The sequence below is a fragment of the Chanodichthys erythropterus genome, chromosome 21, assembly GCF_024489055.1.
Source record: "Chanodichthys erythropterus isolate Z2021 chromosome 21, ASM2448905v1, whole genome shotgun sequence".
Lineage (NCBI taxonomy): Eukaryota > Metazoa > Chordata > Actinopteri > Cypriniformes > Xenocyprididae > Chanodichthys > Chanodichthys erythropterus.
Window position 1 is genome coordinate 27,065,494 of NC_090241.1, and position 17,523 is coordinate 27,083,016.

The 17,523-nt window shown below is 36.8% G+C and overlaps 1 protein-coding gene across 4 annotated transcripts in view; it reads left to right on the plus strand.

Moving 5' to 3' along the window:
* The window catches only part of srgap3 (SLIT-ROBO Rho GTPase activating protein 3), a 107,794-nt gene that overhangs the window by 2,518 nt on the left and 87,753 nt on the right, over positions 1-17,523 (plus strand). For 3 of the 4 annotated variants that reach the window (XR_010893392.1, XM_067372800.1, XM_067372801.1), the window contains exon 1: positions 2,410-2,963. Coding sequence is in view for 3 of the 4 variants with exons in the window: in XM_067372800.1 (XP_067228901.1) it covers positions 2,897-2,963 (67 nt within the window). In the remaining variant the exon portion in view is untranslated. Of the gene's footprint in view, positions 1-2,409; positions 2,964-17,523 lie in introns of those variants that run through there. The other variant, XM_067372799.1, reaches the window with a different exon arrangement.

The following is a 17,523-nucleotide window of genomic DNA, read 5'->3' on the forward strand; positions in this document are numbered from 1 at the left end:
TGAAAAATGTCACCAACTTGTTCATTCCATGCCTAGAAGACTTGGTGCTGTCATTAAAAATCATGGAGGCCATACAAAGTAGATTGTGAGGTGTTTTGTTGTGATGTGTACTCATTTTTGCATCACCCTAATTTGAGTAAAACTGAAAAATGTGTATTATTAACCTTACTTTCATGTTATAAGTTAAACAGATCTTATATTAAACTTATTCTTGTCAACATTTTGGAAATTGTTTTTTTGTTCATTGAGATATTGTTTAAAATGTTACTTTTCAAAGGGGGTGTACTCATTTACGCTGAGCACTCATCTATCTATCTATAATCTTTTCTATTGTTTGTTCTGTTGTTTGTTGTATATGTCTATCTATGACCTTTAAGGCCTTGCTACAAAATTTAAATTCAGCAATTGAAAGCATGAAAATTGAAAGCATGAAAGCATTCTCCATCAAAGTCTGGATGGTGTACAGCCCTGCTTTGGTACTGATAGTTATTATTTGCTTTCCTTGATACTTCAAAACACAAAATATGACCAAAAATATGGTGGCACTGATTATGAATCATTCAAAGATCAATAATTAAGTTCACCTGAAGGCTGCATATTGATATCATAAAAATTCTATTTTCACATCAGAAATGCAAACATACACTGTTTGCATATATAAATTCCTGAGGTATGCTTGAGAAAGTGTGCTTTAAAAAGGTCAAGTGTCTTGTATATCAAACACTGCCCAAGATTCTCGTATTGGTTGGCTTCAGAATCACTTAATTTTTTTTTGCTTGTATGGAATAGATCAGTGATAATATTAATGGTATGTTAGTGACACGCACAACACATGTACACATATACTTCAGAGTAATGCAGCAGAAGATGCTTTGCTGAAAAATTACAACATAACAGATGAGATATGTTATTTCTCACTATGTATTTTTTTGTGCAAAAGCTATTTGACTGTATTGGAAGGCTCTGATGCCCATATAGCTATTGATTTTGTAGCTAAGCTCACATCTTATGTAGAATTTTGCAATGTCATTCAGACCACGACCCATTTCACTAAGAGCTTTTCTCCTGCTCTGCAAGATCACAGATAAAATGGCATGATGACAGAGCTATGATGTGGGTCTCTGAGACCGCAGGTTTAAACACCTCGCTGACAGGAACTGTCAGACCACCATTTCACTTCTCAGAACATCAAATCTTTGAACATCTCTGACATCTCAATGAACAGAGCTTTTGTCATGCTCATTGCTTTTGGACATTTTTCTAAATTCATCTTGAGCACTCAAGGTTATAGATGCAAAACAAATTAGATGTTAGATTAATACTTCCAAATGCATTAACACATCATATTATGTAAATCAAACTAATTATGAAACACCCACAGAATAAAAAAAAAAAACTGAATTGAACATCTGTGCTGTTTGTTCCCTTAAAACATTTCCCTTCATGCTTCATTTTAGACCTCACAATGTCCTCATGAACGGCATGTTTGGAATGAATGGAGTGTTAAGTGGTTTAGCAATTAATAAAACTCATATTCTCCATTGTCCAGGTAACTACCATCCTTTTAGCTATATCCTGACTAAAATTAGATACTGGTGATTGATAGTATCTCTTCCCTGAAGATCCTTTTATTCACTTTCTACATACTTCAAGCTTTGCATTATGAAATGCATTTCACCCTCATGTTTTATAAAGTCCTTATTTGTGTTAATATTTCTGAATGACCATCATCCAGTGCCATATGGCTGTGCTCAAGTTAGGTCACTCCTCTGCCTATACAAGAAAGGTATGAATTAAAAGTCAAATCAATATTTTTTTGTCAGTGTAATTTGTCAACACAAATTAACCACATAAGTAGGATAATGTACAGTTAGCTGGTCATTATTGCAGAATAAACACTCAAATCAGTATTTCATGTACATTTATTTATTTATTTGGTAAGTAGTCGGATTAATATACAACCTACTGGCTATTATTGCAAAATAAACCCTATTCTGGATTATACAATATCACTATGATCACTCTGACGGGGTTTGCATGCTTTGCAATAATGACCAATTAACTGTAGGCCTATATGTATTTCTTGTCATTTGTGGCAATGATGAATTTATTGCCTGTCTTACAGGTCATTGTGTGAAGTGTTGGTACTCACAGCCCTATTCAATCTTTTTGTGTGTACAGCTTCATATTTTAGTTATGAGAAATGGGACAAAATACAAACACGCTGATACCTCTGAGGAAAATGATACCTTGAGCTAAACACATTGGCTTCAGAGAATGGAAGTGTAAACGAAACGCCCTGTATGTGAGAGAGTGTGTTTGTGTGTGTGCCCTGGGAGGGGTGCATATGGAACTGATTGGATTGGTTGAGGGAGTGAATTCGACAATAGGAGGAGTCACATACGACGCTCGGGCGCTATTCTGTTCTTCGCTTTGCCTGCTGAGATTCTAATGCAACGGAGCCCAATCAAGATTATGCCATCTCAACTCTTCCTTTCAGAGCACGCGGACATGAGGACCACATAAACGGCATGGACACAGACACAACGCTGCATCTTTCATACCGAAACCTCTTCTTATAGGTGGGAATTGTATTTTCTTCAGTCACTTCAGATGGCAGATCTTGAGCAAGGAGGAGCAGCCTCTCCCCGAGCCCAGCAGCTCTTCTGAACGCGAGGGTTCGGATCTGAGAAAGCGCAGGTGTGCCCGGGGTGCTTTCTTTCAGCTGCTTCTTTCTGAAGGGGAAAGTATCAGGATTACCAGCCGATGTAAATTCAAGGACACTTCTGATAGTAACTGGTGAGGAAGAAGGGAAAAAGCTGCAAACTGTGACAGTCGGGAGCTCGCGCGAAAGGCTCAACATATCACTGGATTCTACATTTATACCTCAAGAAAAATGTCATCTCAGACGAAAATTAAGAAAGACAAGGAGATCATTGCGGAGTATGAAACGCAAGTGAAAGGTATGTAGGTTTGTCTTTTATGAATCGACCTGAGGAGTTTACTGTAGATGAACATCATCTCACTTGGCCTGTATAGCGAGATACTTGGATGTTTACTGATTCTTAACCTGCTTCTCTAAATAAACAAAGATTACTTTGTTTTGCTCGACTGTGTAAAAATTCAAGCCTTTTTAACATTCATTCCTTAAAATTAGCAGCTATTTTTTGTTACTATAGGCTAGTAATCATCCATGTTTTTAATTTAGTATAGTTATTAAACTAGTAGGCTACTTATTTATTAGATGCTAGTAGTCTTATTCCAGTCTTCACTCTATTCTGTTAGTTATTAGTAGTTTTTCCATTACATACTATATTCTTTTTCTACTAGGCGTCACTATAGTAAGATGTAACTAGTCTATTGTTATTGGTAGTAACATTTGGATCTGTGGTTCAACTATTCACTTCTAACTAGTACTGCATGTTGTGGTGCGTATTGCATTCGTGCTAGTAATTATTATTTAATTCCTGGTTTGATGTATTAGATATTTCCTAGCTATAATAACTTTCCCAATAGTATCGAGTACTTTCCCAATACTAGTATTATTTATTAGATAATAGTACTTGTTATAATGAATTTGGGTTGTTGTAGTAACTATAAAGTAGCCATTCTAGTCATAATGTGATAACTACTGAGATAAGAAATGTTGTAGTAGCATTTGTGATAAATTCTAGTGTCATATAAATAGGAAAAGCAATGAAGTCCATGCAGTGGTTTGGCATTTGTTCATCAAGACATGATTGTGTCTTACTCTGGTTTCTTACTGCCAGTTTTTACCCAAATGTCTGACTTGGTGTTTGTGTGGCTGAAGTTGCATTGTGCAATAGTTGGGTGGGATGTCCTTGCTGTTTTGTAGCCATCTGTCCTTTCCTCATGTCAAAAACGTGTCCACTAACATTAGTAACTTTGATTCTGTTGACATGGTGTATTGTGCATCCAGAGGAATGGTTTAATATATTCAAATGTGGTTAATTGTAGTGACTCATGCTCTGTTGCGCATAAATTCCTTCTATTAATGGTCTGCACATTAAGTGTTTGTGCATACATTGTGTTTTGGTGGAAAACTAAAAGGTTGGGTGAGGGTTTTTGTTGCTGGGTAGAATGGTGTATTGTAGTGTCATGCTCTCTGCACAGATGGGTGGAACATCAAGGCGACTAGCGAGCTCGATTAATTCTTCCCCTTTGTTTACAATTTACTTTTGGCAGATCTAGTTTTGAAGGGAGATCAGTAATACATCAATATATAATCACTGTGAATGCAGAGCCTGTGTAGGGAGGGAGAAGTATTGTAGTGACCAAGTGAGGATGTTAGATGGTGATCTGTTGTTGTAAACAAGATGCACAGATGTTATATATTGTTCCCTCCTCTTTACAAGAATATTTCCACCTCAGTAAACCTCAATGACAGTTTGTGTTTGACTAAATGTGTCTATTCACAAAGTATTTTAACAGCTGTAGTGTCTGTAGTGTATATTTGTTGTTTGACAGACCTAGCTTGTCAGTGTTTAGAAACGAACTAGGTTTGGTTTGAAAGGGCTTTGCAAAAGCAGTTCATTGATTGGCTACTCGACAATGACGGTGAAGGTTCAAAGGACCCTAGCCATTGAAATGAAAAGGATGGATAATTTGTAAACCTCAGAGAAAGAGTGTATAATAACTGAGATTAGTCATTAATTATTAATGGTTAATAGTATTAACACTTTACCAGTTAGCATCCTTTTAAAATGAGTTTGCGTTTGCAGCAGAGCAGGGTTTGGTCATTTCTCTCAGTTTGCTTTATGAATATATTCAACATTTAAAACTGTGCTGAATTGCCAGGGATTAAGTGTAACGTGATGCACACTGAATCTGCAGTGGGATTTACAAAGTCTGTTTCTCTACCAAAGGATCCCTTCACACTAAACGTCTCTGATGTGATTCTCGCTTGAGTAGCTTTTGTTAAAAGAGAGTCTTGCCCCTCAGTGTTTAAGAAGGCCACATGGCTCTCAAGCATAGAGGGGCCCGTCCCATAGTTTGGATTTACATAACTGTTGTGATCTATAATACTGCCACTCTCTTCTTGAACAAATGCCATTAACATTAAAATGTGGACCAGCCCTCCCCCCATCTGAAATGAAATGGTACCCAAGAATTTTGAAAATGCCAGAATATATAAATGAATCCAGCTGGACTTGCTTAGTCGTAATAATATTTTAATAGTAATAATGAAATTACAAATAATAACAATAATAATAAAATGTTTTGCTTTGTTTCAGGTATATTATTATTATGATTCAAGTCTTTTGTATTTTGCTTTGTTCCAGGTATTGTTCCGGTACTGTATTTACTTTTGGTAACACTTTTGGTTAGGTGATCTTCAAATTCAGAAGGTCACAGACCAGTCTTTGTCAAGAGCTGATCTGGTGGTTACACAAGGGAGATGTAGTCTGGAATAGTAATGAGCTTTATCTTCAATCATTGGGAGTTTGAGCAGCAAGCTACGAATGACACAGAGTGGCTTGTTAATGGCAGACAGACCCCCATGACACAGACCTATGTTGGGGCTCTGTTAGCTGATGGAGACCCTTTTTTTTTCTGTAACCACAGCTATTTACCATAGGAGATTGAATGGATAAAAAAACCCACCAACAATGTAATCTTGATGTGGTCAAAATCATTTAGCTCAAATTGATACATTTGTTTGCATTTGGTGAATGAGATCCAAATATAAATGTACCTTTAGTTAAAGAGTTGAACAGCTCTGGAGCCATTAACACAAACTGCCCTACTGTCTGGCACCTCTATGTTGATGTAAACCCAAGAGAACGGTAGTGAAGTAAAACATGTTAAGTGAAGATCCAGAGACATGAGCTGGTGAAGGGCAGCATATATAACCATAATAGAACATTTCAGCTAAGCAACTTTTAAAAATATTCTGAATAATTGAAGTCACAATGAATTATGTAAGAATGAAGATTGAAAACATGAAGGGTAAAGCAAAATCAAGAACAAAAAAGAGAATGAGTAAAAAAGAAAGAGGCAGGGTTGAGTGGCGAGAATGAGGAGTTTTGCCTTGATCTTTGTACATATAAGAGGTCTCTGTACAATTAAAACATTGTGCAAGTTTCATAGCTAAACTTTCTCCACATTATAAACAAAGCATTTATTTAATCAAGCCCAAAAATGGCTCGTTTTGATATTGCAAGATCTGTGACGTCACACGGGCAAAAGCATTTGCATATGACTGCGTCCATCACACCTTAGGCCCCGCTTACTGGCGTTCAGTCACTTAACTGCTGACGTTTGCCTACACTGGATGTGAATGTTGCATCAAAAACAAATAGAACCCGTTATAATCACTGACACTGTCTACACTGGGTACGGTATACAGATGCGTCTTCGGTTTCTGATGTACTCCGTGCACTGCTGTCTGTCGACAACAGGAAAAATGGAGTGAAAGAATGCTCGTTTTGACACGCCAGTATAAACTGATCGTTTGAGTCTCTGTACAGACTTCAGAAGGAAAACAGCATCGGAAACAAGTGGATGGTTTCTTTTTGTGACATTCTGGATCGTGCTGAAGGATTATATGTTTGTTCGGAGCATTTTGTTTTGTCAATGAGGCACAGTGTAATGGAGAGTTTGCAAAGAAACTTTTGCTGAAAGAGATGAATAGTTCATGAATAGTGTATAAATATATTAGGGGTGTGACGAGATCTCGTGTCGCGAGACTAAACTGTGACGAGATTTCTCGTCGAGGCGAAAAATAGTCTCGTGATGTTGCCATGACAGAGTGTTAGGGTGATTAGGAAAGAATATGCCACCACTACGTTTACATTACGCCTCCACTATCATTTGGCTTTGTATTTAAATAAAAAACATTTAATTAAATTGGATAACGGTTGCCACCGCTCCATATTTACAGAGTTATGCGCGATCACGAAAGTGAAAGTAAACAAGCGCGCATTTAAACACAATTTCAATACCCCGCATTTTGAAAGCAGCTCCCTGATGAATACAGATATCTCTCAATTTGAAAACTATTTTAGGCTGGGCAGTGTAGTTGTAACCATCTCTTAGCTCTGTATCGAAGAAACATTTGGTCTTTTTTGGCACTTTGAATATTGAGAGAGTGCGATTATGGTTGCATTTATTGTAAAGTGTTACCATAAAAATGAATAACAGTTTTCTCTTAATCTTATTAAGCACAAACATTAAGGTTTCATTTGTTAATTAGTTAATGCACTGTGAACTATCATGAACTAACAATGAATGACTCTTTTTATCAACTAACATTATCAAAGATTAATAAATACTGTAGCAAATATATTGCTCATTGTTCGTTGATGTTGGTTAATACATTAATGTTAATAAATGAGACCTTATTGTAAAGTGTTACCATTTTTATTTATACTTTTTTATTTCTATGATCAGTTTGTGGAAAGGAGTTCAGTTAGGAGGTCAAAAGTTGTAGAAGCTCATAAATCATCTACAGTAAGGCCTAAAGAGACTGAAATCATACAGAAGAGAAGTCAGTCAGTTGAGTTAGTGGCAAAACCTTTTACAGTGCTTGAGTATTGTTGTCTTTTACTGCATATGATAATTCATACTCAGAAAGTAGAACTGAAATGACATTCATTACAAGATGATTAGTTAAAACATTTCAAATACACCTGCAAAATATTTTTTCTAGTCACGTATTTCGCCATCTTGTCTCGTCTCATGAACTCAATCTTGAGTCTCGTCTCGTCTCGTGAGATACCTGTCTCATTACACCCCTAATATATATATATATCCATGTCATGACCCATTTAAGATTTTGAAGGAACAATATAAGGGAGATATACTGTGTATAGTAAAGGGATCCAAAGTTTTGCTTTTGGCGTTCTTAAAGGAATAGTTCACCCAAAAATGATAATTTTATCATTACTTACTCTTATCATTTCGACACTATCATTTTCCATTTTTGTTTATTGAATATTATTAATCAAGATTAGTGAATAACAACTTAAATTTTGGTCCTCAAACAAAGATATCACATGAGGGTGATTAAATAATAAAAGAATCATCAATTCTTGTAACTTTGCCACTTGTATAACCCTAGGGGCCGCAAATGCTAACGACACACTTCAGTGTTCTTTCATGATTTCACATTGGTAATGATATTCAGTCCAATTTTAGTCCTCATCAATGCATACTACACAGTCAAATCACCATGTGAATAACAGAGCAGTAATCACCACATTATCCTGATAACTTCCGTCTCTAGCGTATGAATCCAGCCAGGTAGCAATAACTCACATCATGACACAAGCGATTTAAATCTGCATTTCATTACAAGCTTCCTGAAATGGCCATAAAGAGACCCAGCCATCACAAACCAATCACTGTGCAAAAAACTAGCATAATATGCATGCTGGTAAAAACCTCTGTTAGGATGATAAACAATCCTTACAAGCAGCTGAGAGTAAATTAGCATAAACCCGCCCACTCCCTGCTCATGCATGTTTTCCATGTGGAATCTTGCTTAATTAAACAGAAGCATTGCGCCCCTGACACATGCACATGCAAATTGCATAATTAATGTTTCTAAATTCACAGGAGCCTTTCAAGCTGTCAAGATGAGTACAGAAGAGGGTCAAATGCAAATTCAGTAAATGTACTATTTACATATATTCAACAATCAAATTATCTCATTCATCCAGACCAGATGAGATCACACTATTGTGTGTCATAATTTCTTGGAACTTATAATTAAGAATTGAGGTACCACCTTATGCTATTTTAAAGGTTCCTAATTTTGTTTTGAATGTCTTCTACAATAGGTTTACATGCATCCAACGTCATAAAAACACTTTAATTTTTTTCATAATATACATTGCACATCACCTCATTTCCCTAAGAGTCTCTCTAAACCCAAGCGCTTACTCTTCTCTGATTGGTCAGTTGGCCTGTTGTGATTGGTCAACCACTTACAGCACGTGTCAGAACAAAAGCACCTATTACCATATCTGAATTTCAGCTCCAGAGGCTTCCTCAGCATTTGATACACAGTGATATGAACAATGGCGTTAATTTTTCTGTATCAATTCTTGTGCATGTCCTGGATTTGCAGCACTAAAATCAGCGTTTTCTCGACATGGCGACAACACGAGCCAGGCCTCAGCTACAACCACAGTGTTTGAGGTCGGGTCAAAGTCGATGTCATTTGTGGCCAGCCAATGAAGACTGTAGACTGGCATTACGTGAATTTAGTACATTGTTATGTAGGTATGTAACAGGAAGTGAGACTGGAATTGCTGACGACTCACTTCAGCAGTTCAGAATCGATTTTTTCTTTTAGGAGACAATAAGTTTATTTGTCATGCACTTTGATCTTTGCAGACATTTTGCATTCACAAACAGCTGTCTTACTGCATGAAATGCAATTCTAATATTAATAACTGTTTTGACGAGGCTCTTTAAGGATTAGTTCTTGTAAAATTATTTTTTATGTTGTTCCAACTCTGTTTGATATTTTTTATTCTTCTGTGAGGAGATGATTGGCCAGAATGTCAGAAGTCTAAGCTGTTCTTTGAAAGTCGATGTTGATTTGTACTTCTAAGCCCCAAAATGTACAAAAAGAAACATAAAAGCATCAGGAAGGTAGTCAACAGGAAACACACACTATAAGTCCTCTGAAACCATAATAGAGCTTTCTCTGTGGAATTCATTTGTTTAAAATCTTTCATCCTAAACTCACATTCATGATCGCAGACAATAGCCGTGTTTCCACTGTCGGGCCAAAAGCGAGAGTGCTAGTGTGTGCCAGGACCAGTCGCGTTTCCAGGGCTTGAATGGGCCTCATTGGGGCTTCCTTGGGGTTTTTGGCCCGCTGAATACCTTGGACCAAAGCAGGCCAACTTGGGCTTGAGGAGTGGTTATGAACAAAAGCAGAGTCAGGAAAGAGTCAGGAGAGGGTCAACACTGCTGCTCATTTTCATGTTATCAGGCTACCAGCTAACCTCAACATTTAAGACAATTTAAACAATTTTAAGCTCAAAACTCACTTTTAGACAACAGCGAGTGTTTGAAATAACTTCCTTTTGAACCAATGGGGATTCTGATCACCATATGAGGTAGAAATATATTTATATACTATGCTTAAGGCTACTTATGCTAACCATTGTGATAATAAATACACATATGTTTATGGAAAACACCAGAGACTGCTTGAAGAAAGTAGACAAATCATATATGATTATAATTATGCATTTATTTGGTTTCATGTTTTCTCTGTCTTTTCCCTGTGCCCCATGTTGATATCGGACAAATGTGTCCGCATGTATGTCATAAAAAACATGCACTCCTGTTAACTCATATAACTCATATAACTCCTGTTTTCTTCTGAGAAATGATCACTCTTTCTAAAGAAATGTGATGTAAACATATGATGTTTTGTCAATATTTTGTCTTTAAACCTAAGTTTCCGTGATCGCAAATAAATGGAAGCAGGTACAACCGAATAGATATGTATTCTCTTTTTATGTGAAATCTTAAGTCTTAAGTCTTAAGACCAAACATTCGCTTCTGTCATGCTCATTTTGCGCTATAGCTAGTTTTCAGTCGGCTGGTGAAATGGTGAGGTAGTGTCATTCTACGAAGGCGTGTTAAGGGTAGGTTTTATGAAAGTGCTGCAGGGCTGCTGGCCCGACAGTGGAAACGCAACTTGATTTTTGCCTCGTGCTTGAGGTCCGAGGCTATTGGCACCGCCAGGCACGTTGTTAGCCCTGGCTCGCAATGGCCCAACAGCGACTATTGGTGCGTTGAGATGCTTCACTCCAGATTTACCATTTATGTCAAATGCTGTTGGTTCTCATGTGTCTAGTGTCCACAAAGAATCAATTTGCACAAGCTCCTTTTGGAGTTTAACAGCCCCTGGTTACTGTCTGTTTTGTTGTATGGAAAGTATTGAGAGCAGCTTGGGCGATCTGCTAAACACTTACTTTTGTGATACACAGAAGAAGATATATACAGATTTGGAATGACATGGGGCTGAGGTTTCCTTTTTTCCTATTTTGTTCTTTTAAAAATCTTTTAGAAGATTTACTTTTGGGGATTCATGAGATATAAAATTAGTAATATTTGCTTGAAAAATGTTAGAAAAATAGGAAATATAGTTTTTCATTCATGGTTGTTTTACGCAGCAAAGTTTTTGTTAATTCTGGTGCCAATTAATTGTTTTATTTATCCCGTGTTCATTGCTACTATACTTTTTTTTATCCTTGTTGGATAGTATTGCACGACACAAAACCATAACAGAGAATTTAATTGTGTGAGAAAATTATGTTCTGAAATGTGATAAAGCTAGTTTCATGTCTCTGTGGAAATACTTTACCACAAGTTTTACCAGTTTCTTTTTGTTTAATGTTTAGATCTTTGTCTGAGGTTTTCTCAGACTTCCTACCATTTTTTTTTTACCAAGTTGAAAGCATTTATGTACTCATAAAACAGGTTTAGCTTGATAAAACAGGTTTAACTTCATCTCAGTTACTCGTTACCCTTAGTGCTAAGGAAACAAAATGTAAGATTAGTCTGTCAACTTTATAATATTTCCTCTGGTGTTAGATTCTTTCTAGTTGAAAATGCATGTGCATGTCGATGGATTGCTAATTGACAGTTTGGTCTTCAAGAAATGAAGTATAATTGGCCCTGATTAACATGATTTTATGGGGCGTTTGCACTACATGAGATGCGTTATTGCCTTTAAAAATGGCTAATACAAGTGCAAGGGAATGGAACAGACTTAAAAGGGAACAGTTATGGCAGGATGCTCAAACATTTGTGATATGACACAATGGCCAAAGTGTAGTGTATAGAGATGATGCTTTAAAGGGATCATTGAGAGATTTGTAAATACAAGAAAAGTTAGATAAACTAGTAGACTTGTCTTTTATGGTAACACAACTGTTAAACATCTGCACATGATTGTCTGTTTTTTTTCTGTCCCTTTTGTTTTAAATTCTTTTCATCATATGTGGCTTGTGAATTGGTCTACCTGCTTTAAATCTGGGTTGTAGACCCTGCTTGACCATACATCACACAGCAGGAATGTAAATGACAGGTTAATGTGATACAGGCCGAGTGGCCAGCAGTGATTCATGGTCCTACCACACACAATCACACTCACAGGCGAACACACCACTCAATAGTTTGTGCAGGGCTGCTTAGTGCCGCACAGTTATGTGATTCATAGAATGCCCTTCCCATTCAATCTCAATGCAAGCAGAGAGTGACTATTGCCATAGCAACTAATATTCAATCAAAGCCTTGTGCAAGAATGTCCATTGGACCAAACCGACACTAACCAATATTTTAAATATGACTTTTTTTTGTAACCTAATCTAGTTAGTCTGATTCATATCCATATTAAAATATTTTTAATAAATAATTGTTTTGAATATATTATGGTATTTTTTATATTGTTTTTAAATTCCAGTTATTGTTTGGATTTGTCATATGTATGTTCTTGTGTTTAGTAATTCTGAATGGATCCATGGTGGTTGGGTTAGTTAGTTTTTTTGTTTAGTTTTTTTTTGTCTAAAATGTAAACAAGCTCTTTGTTGTTGCACTGAAAATTGCACTGTGAATTCTGAAAGTTTTTTTCTGTAATGTTTTTTTTTCCATGGGTGCTTTGGTGTGCATAAATTTATGAATTATATCGACTCCTTATATCATTTGGTTGTTTGGTGTCCTTTTAAAGTCTCCCAGTGTCCTTTTTTTAGAAAAACACCTAAATTTACCTTGAAGCTGAATCACCCTTCAGTTTGATGGTTTACTTTGCTGGATATTGTGTTAATCAAGATAAATGGTGTATGCTTAATTTCAAGAATTTCATGATTAATCACACCCTTTTGTGTGATTAATCGTGATTAATCACACACTTATCGTGAAATACCGAAATATCGATTAATCACACAAAAGGGTCGCACAAATTTTTTTACTCTATTGACAGCCCTAAATTCATTTATTAGAACTAGCCAAAAAGGTGATAAAATGTGATTAAAAAAGGAAATGGTAACCTTTTTGAGGACTGGACATGATAGTGTATACATTTTTCAAATTATAACCTAAAATCTTTATATTAGTTAAAGTAAAACAGACACATTATGCATCAGCTTGAAATTGCCTGAGACCCTTGATTTCTTATCATCTGGTTGCTTATTAACAAACAGTTTTAAGACCCAGCGGATGAGCGCCGGGCCAAGGGCCCCAGAAGGACCAGGGGGCTGTGCACCTCACCTCCGTCCAAGCTGTTCAGCTGCCACACAGCTTTATTTGCATTTAAATAGAGAGGCTCCATGTAGAGAAATAGCTGGAGCTGTAGAATTGGGCTTTTTAGTCTTTCCCTTCACGCAGAGGAATGAGGAATGGGGAGGGTGGTTAAGGCTGCTAAATCAGAGTGTCAGTACAGGGAGTGTGTTATGTAATGGTCAGGATTTGGCAGCAGGGGTTTGCCAGCTTCCCATCGCCTCTTTCGGTAGCAAGGCAGGACAGTCCAAATTCCTCCTGTAACACCCCAAGACAGAACGTTATTAGTAGTGGTTTTATTTTGCATGTGAAATATCTCAGTGATTTTGAATTTGACTGACAAAAAATTGTAAATGGAGATACTTTGTTTTCCTTGTGGCTTACATCTATGCATGTATACATTACCTATTTATATTGGTAAACTCTGTCAAAGTTTTGCGCAAAAATACAGTCTAGTGCATTTTTAAAACTTACAAACCCGATTCCAAAAAAGTTGGGACACTGTACAAATTGTGAATAAAAACAGAATGCAATGATGTGGAAGTTTCAAATTTCAATATTTTATTCAGAATACAACATAGATGACATATCAAATGTTTAAACTGAGAAAATGTATCATTTTAAGGGAAAAATAAGTTGATTTTAAATTTCATGGCATCAACACATCTCAAAAAAGTTGGGACAAGGCCATGTTTACCACTGTGTGGCATCCTCTCTTCTTTTTATAACAGTCTGCAAACGAGTGGGGACTGAGGAGACAAGTTGCTCAAGTTTAGGAATAGGAATGTTGTCCCATTCTTGTCTAATACAGGCTTGTAGTTGCTCAACTGTCTTAGGTCTTCTTTGTCGCATCTTCCTCTTTATGATGTGCCAAATGTTTTCTACGGGTGAAAGATCTGGACTGCAGGCTGGCCATTTCAGTACCCGGATCCTTCTTCTACATAGCCATGATGTTGTAATTGATGCAGTATGTGGTCTGGCATTGTCATGTTGGAAAATTCAAGGTCTTCCCTGAAAGAGACGACGTCTGGATGGGAGCATATGTTGTTCTAGAACTTGGATATACATTTCAGCATTGATGGTGCCTTTCCAGATGCCCATGCCACACGCACTCACGCATCCCCATACCATCAGAGATGCAGGCTTCTGAACTGAGCGCTGATAACAACTTGGGTTGTCCTTGTCCTCTTTAGTCCAGATGACATGGCGTCCCAGTTTTCCAAAAAGAACTTCAAATTTTGATTTGTCTGACCACAGAACAGTTTTCCACTTTGCCACAGTCTATTTTAAATGAGCCTTGGCCCAGAGAAAACGTCTGCGTTTCTGGATCATGTTTAGATATGGCTTCTTCTTAACATGAAGTCTGACAAACTATAAAGTGAAAAACGTTTTTTTTTTCCCAAAAAATTGAGCCTGCTAAGAATGCACCAAAAGGACTGCCATTTTTGCGTAGCTTGCTGTTTAAAAATCATTTGACACTTACCAAACTGGCAGCTCCAATAGTAATGAAAAGATTTATCTTGAACTCTGTCTTGGAAACTATGTATAAACCTCTAATATTTTAGTAATCAACAAAAAATAATTTATACCTGTATGATATTATGCTGTACCCACATTGGACCAGTGGTTTGGAAAATGGATGGATGGATGGATGATTCAGCTGCGGGCACCATCTTCTGGTGAGACGCAAGAGTTCATTCAGCGCGACCCTTGCAGCGCATTATGGGTATTCTGCCATTGAGTGTACACCAGTTGTAAACTCATTATTGCGGTGCATAATGGGATTGAATAAATGTACTCAATAATGTCCACCACTAAAAATGGCTGGTCCCTCAAATAGTGCTCTATTTAAGGGTATTGGGGGCAATTTTGAACACAGCCCTAGAAACTTTCAGACAAATGTCGGGCAGGTTGGAGCTAAACTCTATAGGACATTTGGCCCTCCAGAAACGGGATTGGACTCCCCATGGGTTATGGTTTATGTGAAATAGTTTAATGGGAGTTACGCAACAAACTTCCATATTCTGTAAAACAGGTTGCATCGCTTCCAGTTAAAGTCTTTTGTATGTGCTTTGTTAAATAAAGAGTTGTTTTATTTAAGATGCCTTCAGAGGAGCTACTCAAGATGAGCATAACCGATGCCCATTACAAATGCACTAAAAGTTAAAAGTTTGTTCTCACTAACATTCTCACTAACATATGATTTTAAAATTGAACCCCAACATTAAAAATAACTAGCTAGGTTAGCTGATTACCTTAAAAGTCAATAGATAATAGATGAGGCCTGTTTCTTGTTTGTTTATGTGACATTTGACATAAAGCCTATTGATATGGTATAGGGGGAAAAAACCCTTCAAACTGCAATTCAAGTAATAGCACAGCAATGTCAGTCGACAACCAAGCAAAAGAACACTGAAGAAAATTTGTGTAGACTTTATAGAAAGTACCAATTTAAAAGATACACACTTAGAAAACACAGTGTGCAATTATGCAGTTGTGGTTGTGGAAATTTGATTTGCTTGCTAACGTATATTTCAAAGATTTGCATATTGTGTTAACCTTGTAAACACCCCCACTGTAAAAAATTACATAAAGCCAAAATGAAACAGCAAATTTCTTGCCATTTTTGTGTGCAGTTTGCATCAGATGGTTGTGAACAGACTGTGGGTGGTCTGTGGGTGTGCTGTCTGAGTCTGAGTCTGGCATGACCATATTCAGGCTCTCTCTTTATAATTGCATTGATAAAGCCAAAGACGCATGACAAGAAACTCATACAAGTGTTTGTTTCATATACTTCAGTACTTCTTTTAATCACTGATTGTGGTAATATGTGTTGGTCATGTGGTCTGAGCTTTGTTTTTAGGGCTTGAGTTTGGTTTCTTTTTCTGTCATTTTCCATGAGTTTCCTCCTCTGTGATCTGAGTTAAGGGGAGAGCAGGTGGTTTGTGTTTTTGGCAGGGGTCCTTGGTTTTAAAACCTCAGCAATGGCTGGAGCTCAGTATCTGTTTTATTTCGAGTGCTCACTGGAAAGATATGGCCCCAAATGATCACTGATAAGCTCTACACAGCCTGGAGGTAGACATAATTGTGCTCAAATGTTAATTATGTAATTGTGTTAGCTATCTGACCAGATAAGACTGGATAAATAAGCATATTTGTCAGTTATGTCATTTGGGGTTGCAAATAAATATACATTAATAAACATCCATAGACTAGGGTGAGGTTTTGTGAGCTTTCTGTCATGGTTACTGTTAACGGATGTATTTTCACACCTTGTAGGCTTTGGTTTATGCTTTGTCAGTTTTCCTGTGTCAAAAAGGTTCATAAATGGCAGACTGAACTTCTTTTGGACTGCTTATTATCACCCTTCAGACACCGTTACTGATACTATTGAGTCACTGCAGCCTTGATCATCTTCAGAATGAAGAAAGCCAAAGGCAGGGATGGTTTGTGTTCTCCAAGGACTTCTATAGCTTCCGTTTGAAACCAGTTGAAACCCTATAGTTACAGCCAGATGACCTTGAAGAAAGTTATTTTAGATCTTGAAGCAAAGCTTATCTGTATCCTCAAAGTATTTTTTTTTGTATTGTTCAAAAAAAAACTGACGACTTACTATACTTTTATCTTATCTTATGTACATTGATAATGGGCATAATTAATAAATGACAGTTTATAAAGCTTAGAAAGATGTTATTCCTTTCAATGTGTTCATTGATGAAGGAATAGTTCACAGAAATATTCACCCCCAAAAATCTAAATTTACTCATCTCCATAGAAGGAAAATAAAATCATCATATGGAATTTAAACGAAATGAGCAGAATGTCCAGCCTGTGTTGAAGAGGATGGCAATTCAGATTGTCAATCCATAAAATGTTCCAGCAAAGTACTTTATAACATCAAAGTCTTAAAGGGATAGTTCACCCCAAAATGAAAATTCTGTCATCATTTCCTCACCCTCATGTTGTTCCAAACTTGTATGAATTTCTTTCTTCTGCTGAACACAAAAGAAGAATGAAGAATGTCTGTAAACAAACAGCTGATGGGCTCATAGTATTTTCAGTTGGGCCCATCAGCTGTTTGGTTACCCATATTCTTCAAAATGTCTTCTTTTGTGTTCAGCAGAAGGAAGAAATTCATAAAGTTTTGGAAAAACTTGAGGGCGAGTAAATGATGTCAGAATTCATTTTTAGGTGAACTATCCCTTTTAGGAGTTTATAGGAATTCTTACAGTGATAAATGAAGAGCAGCACAGA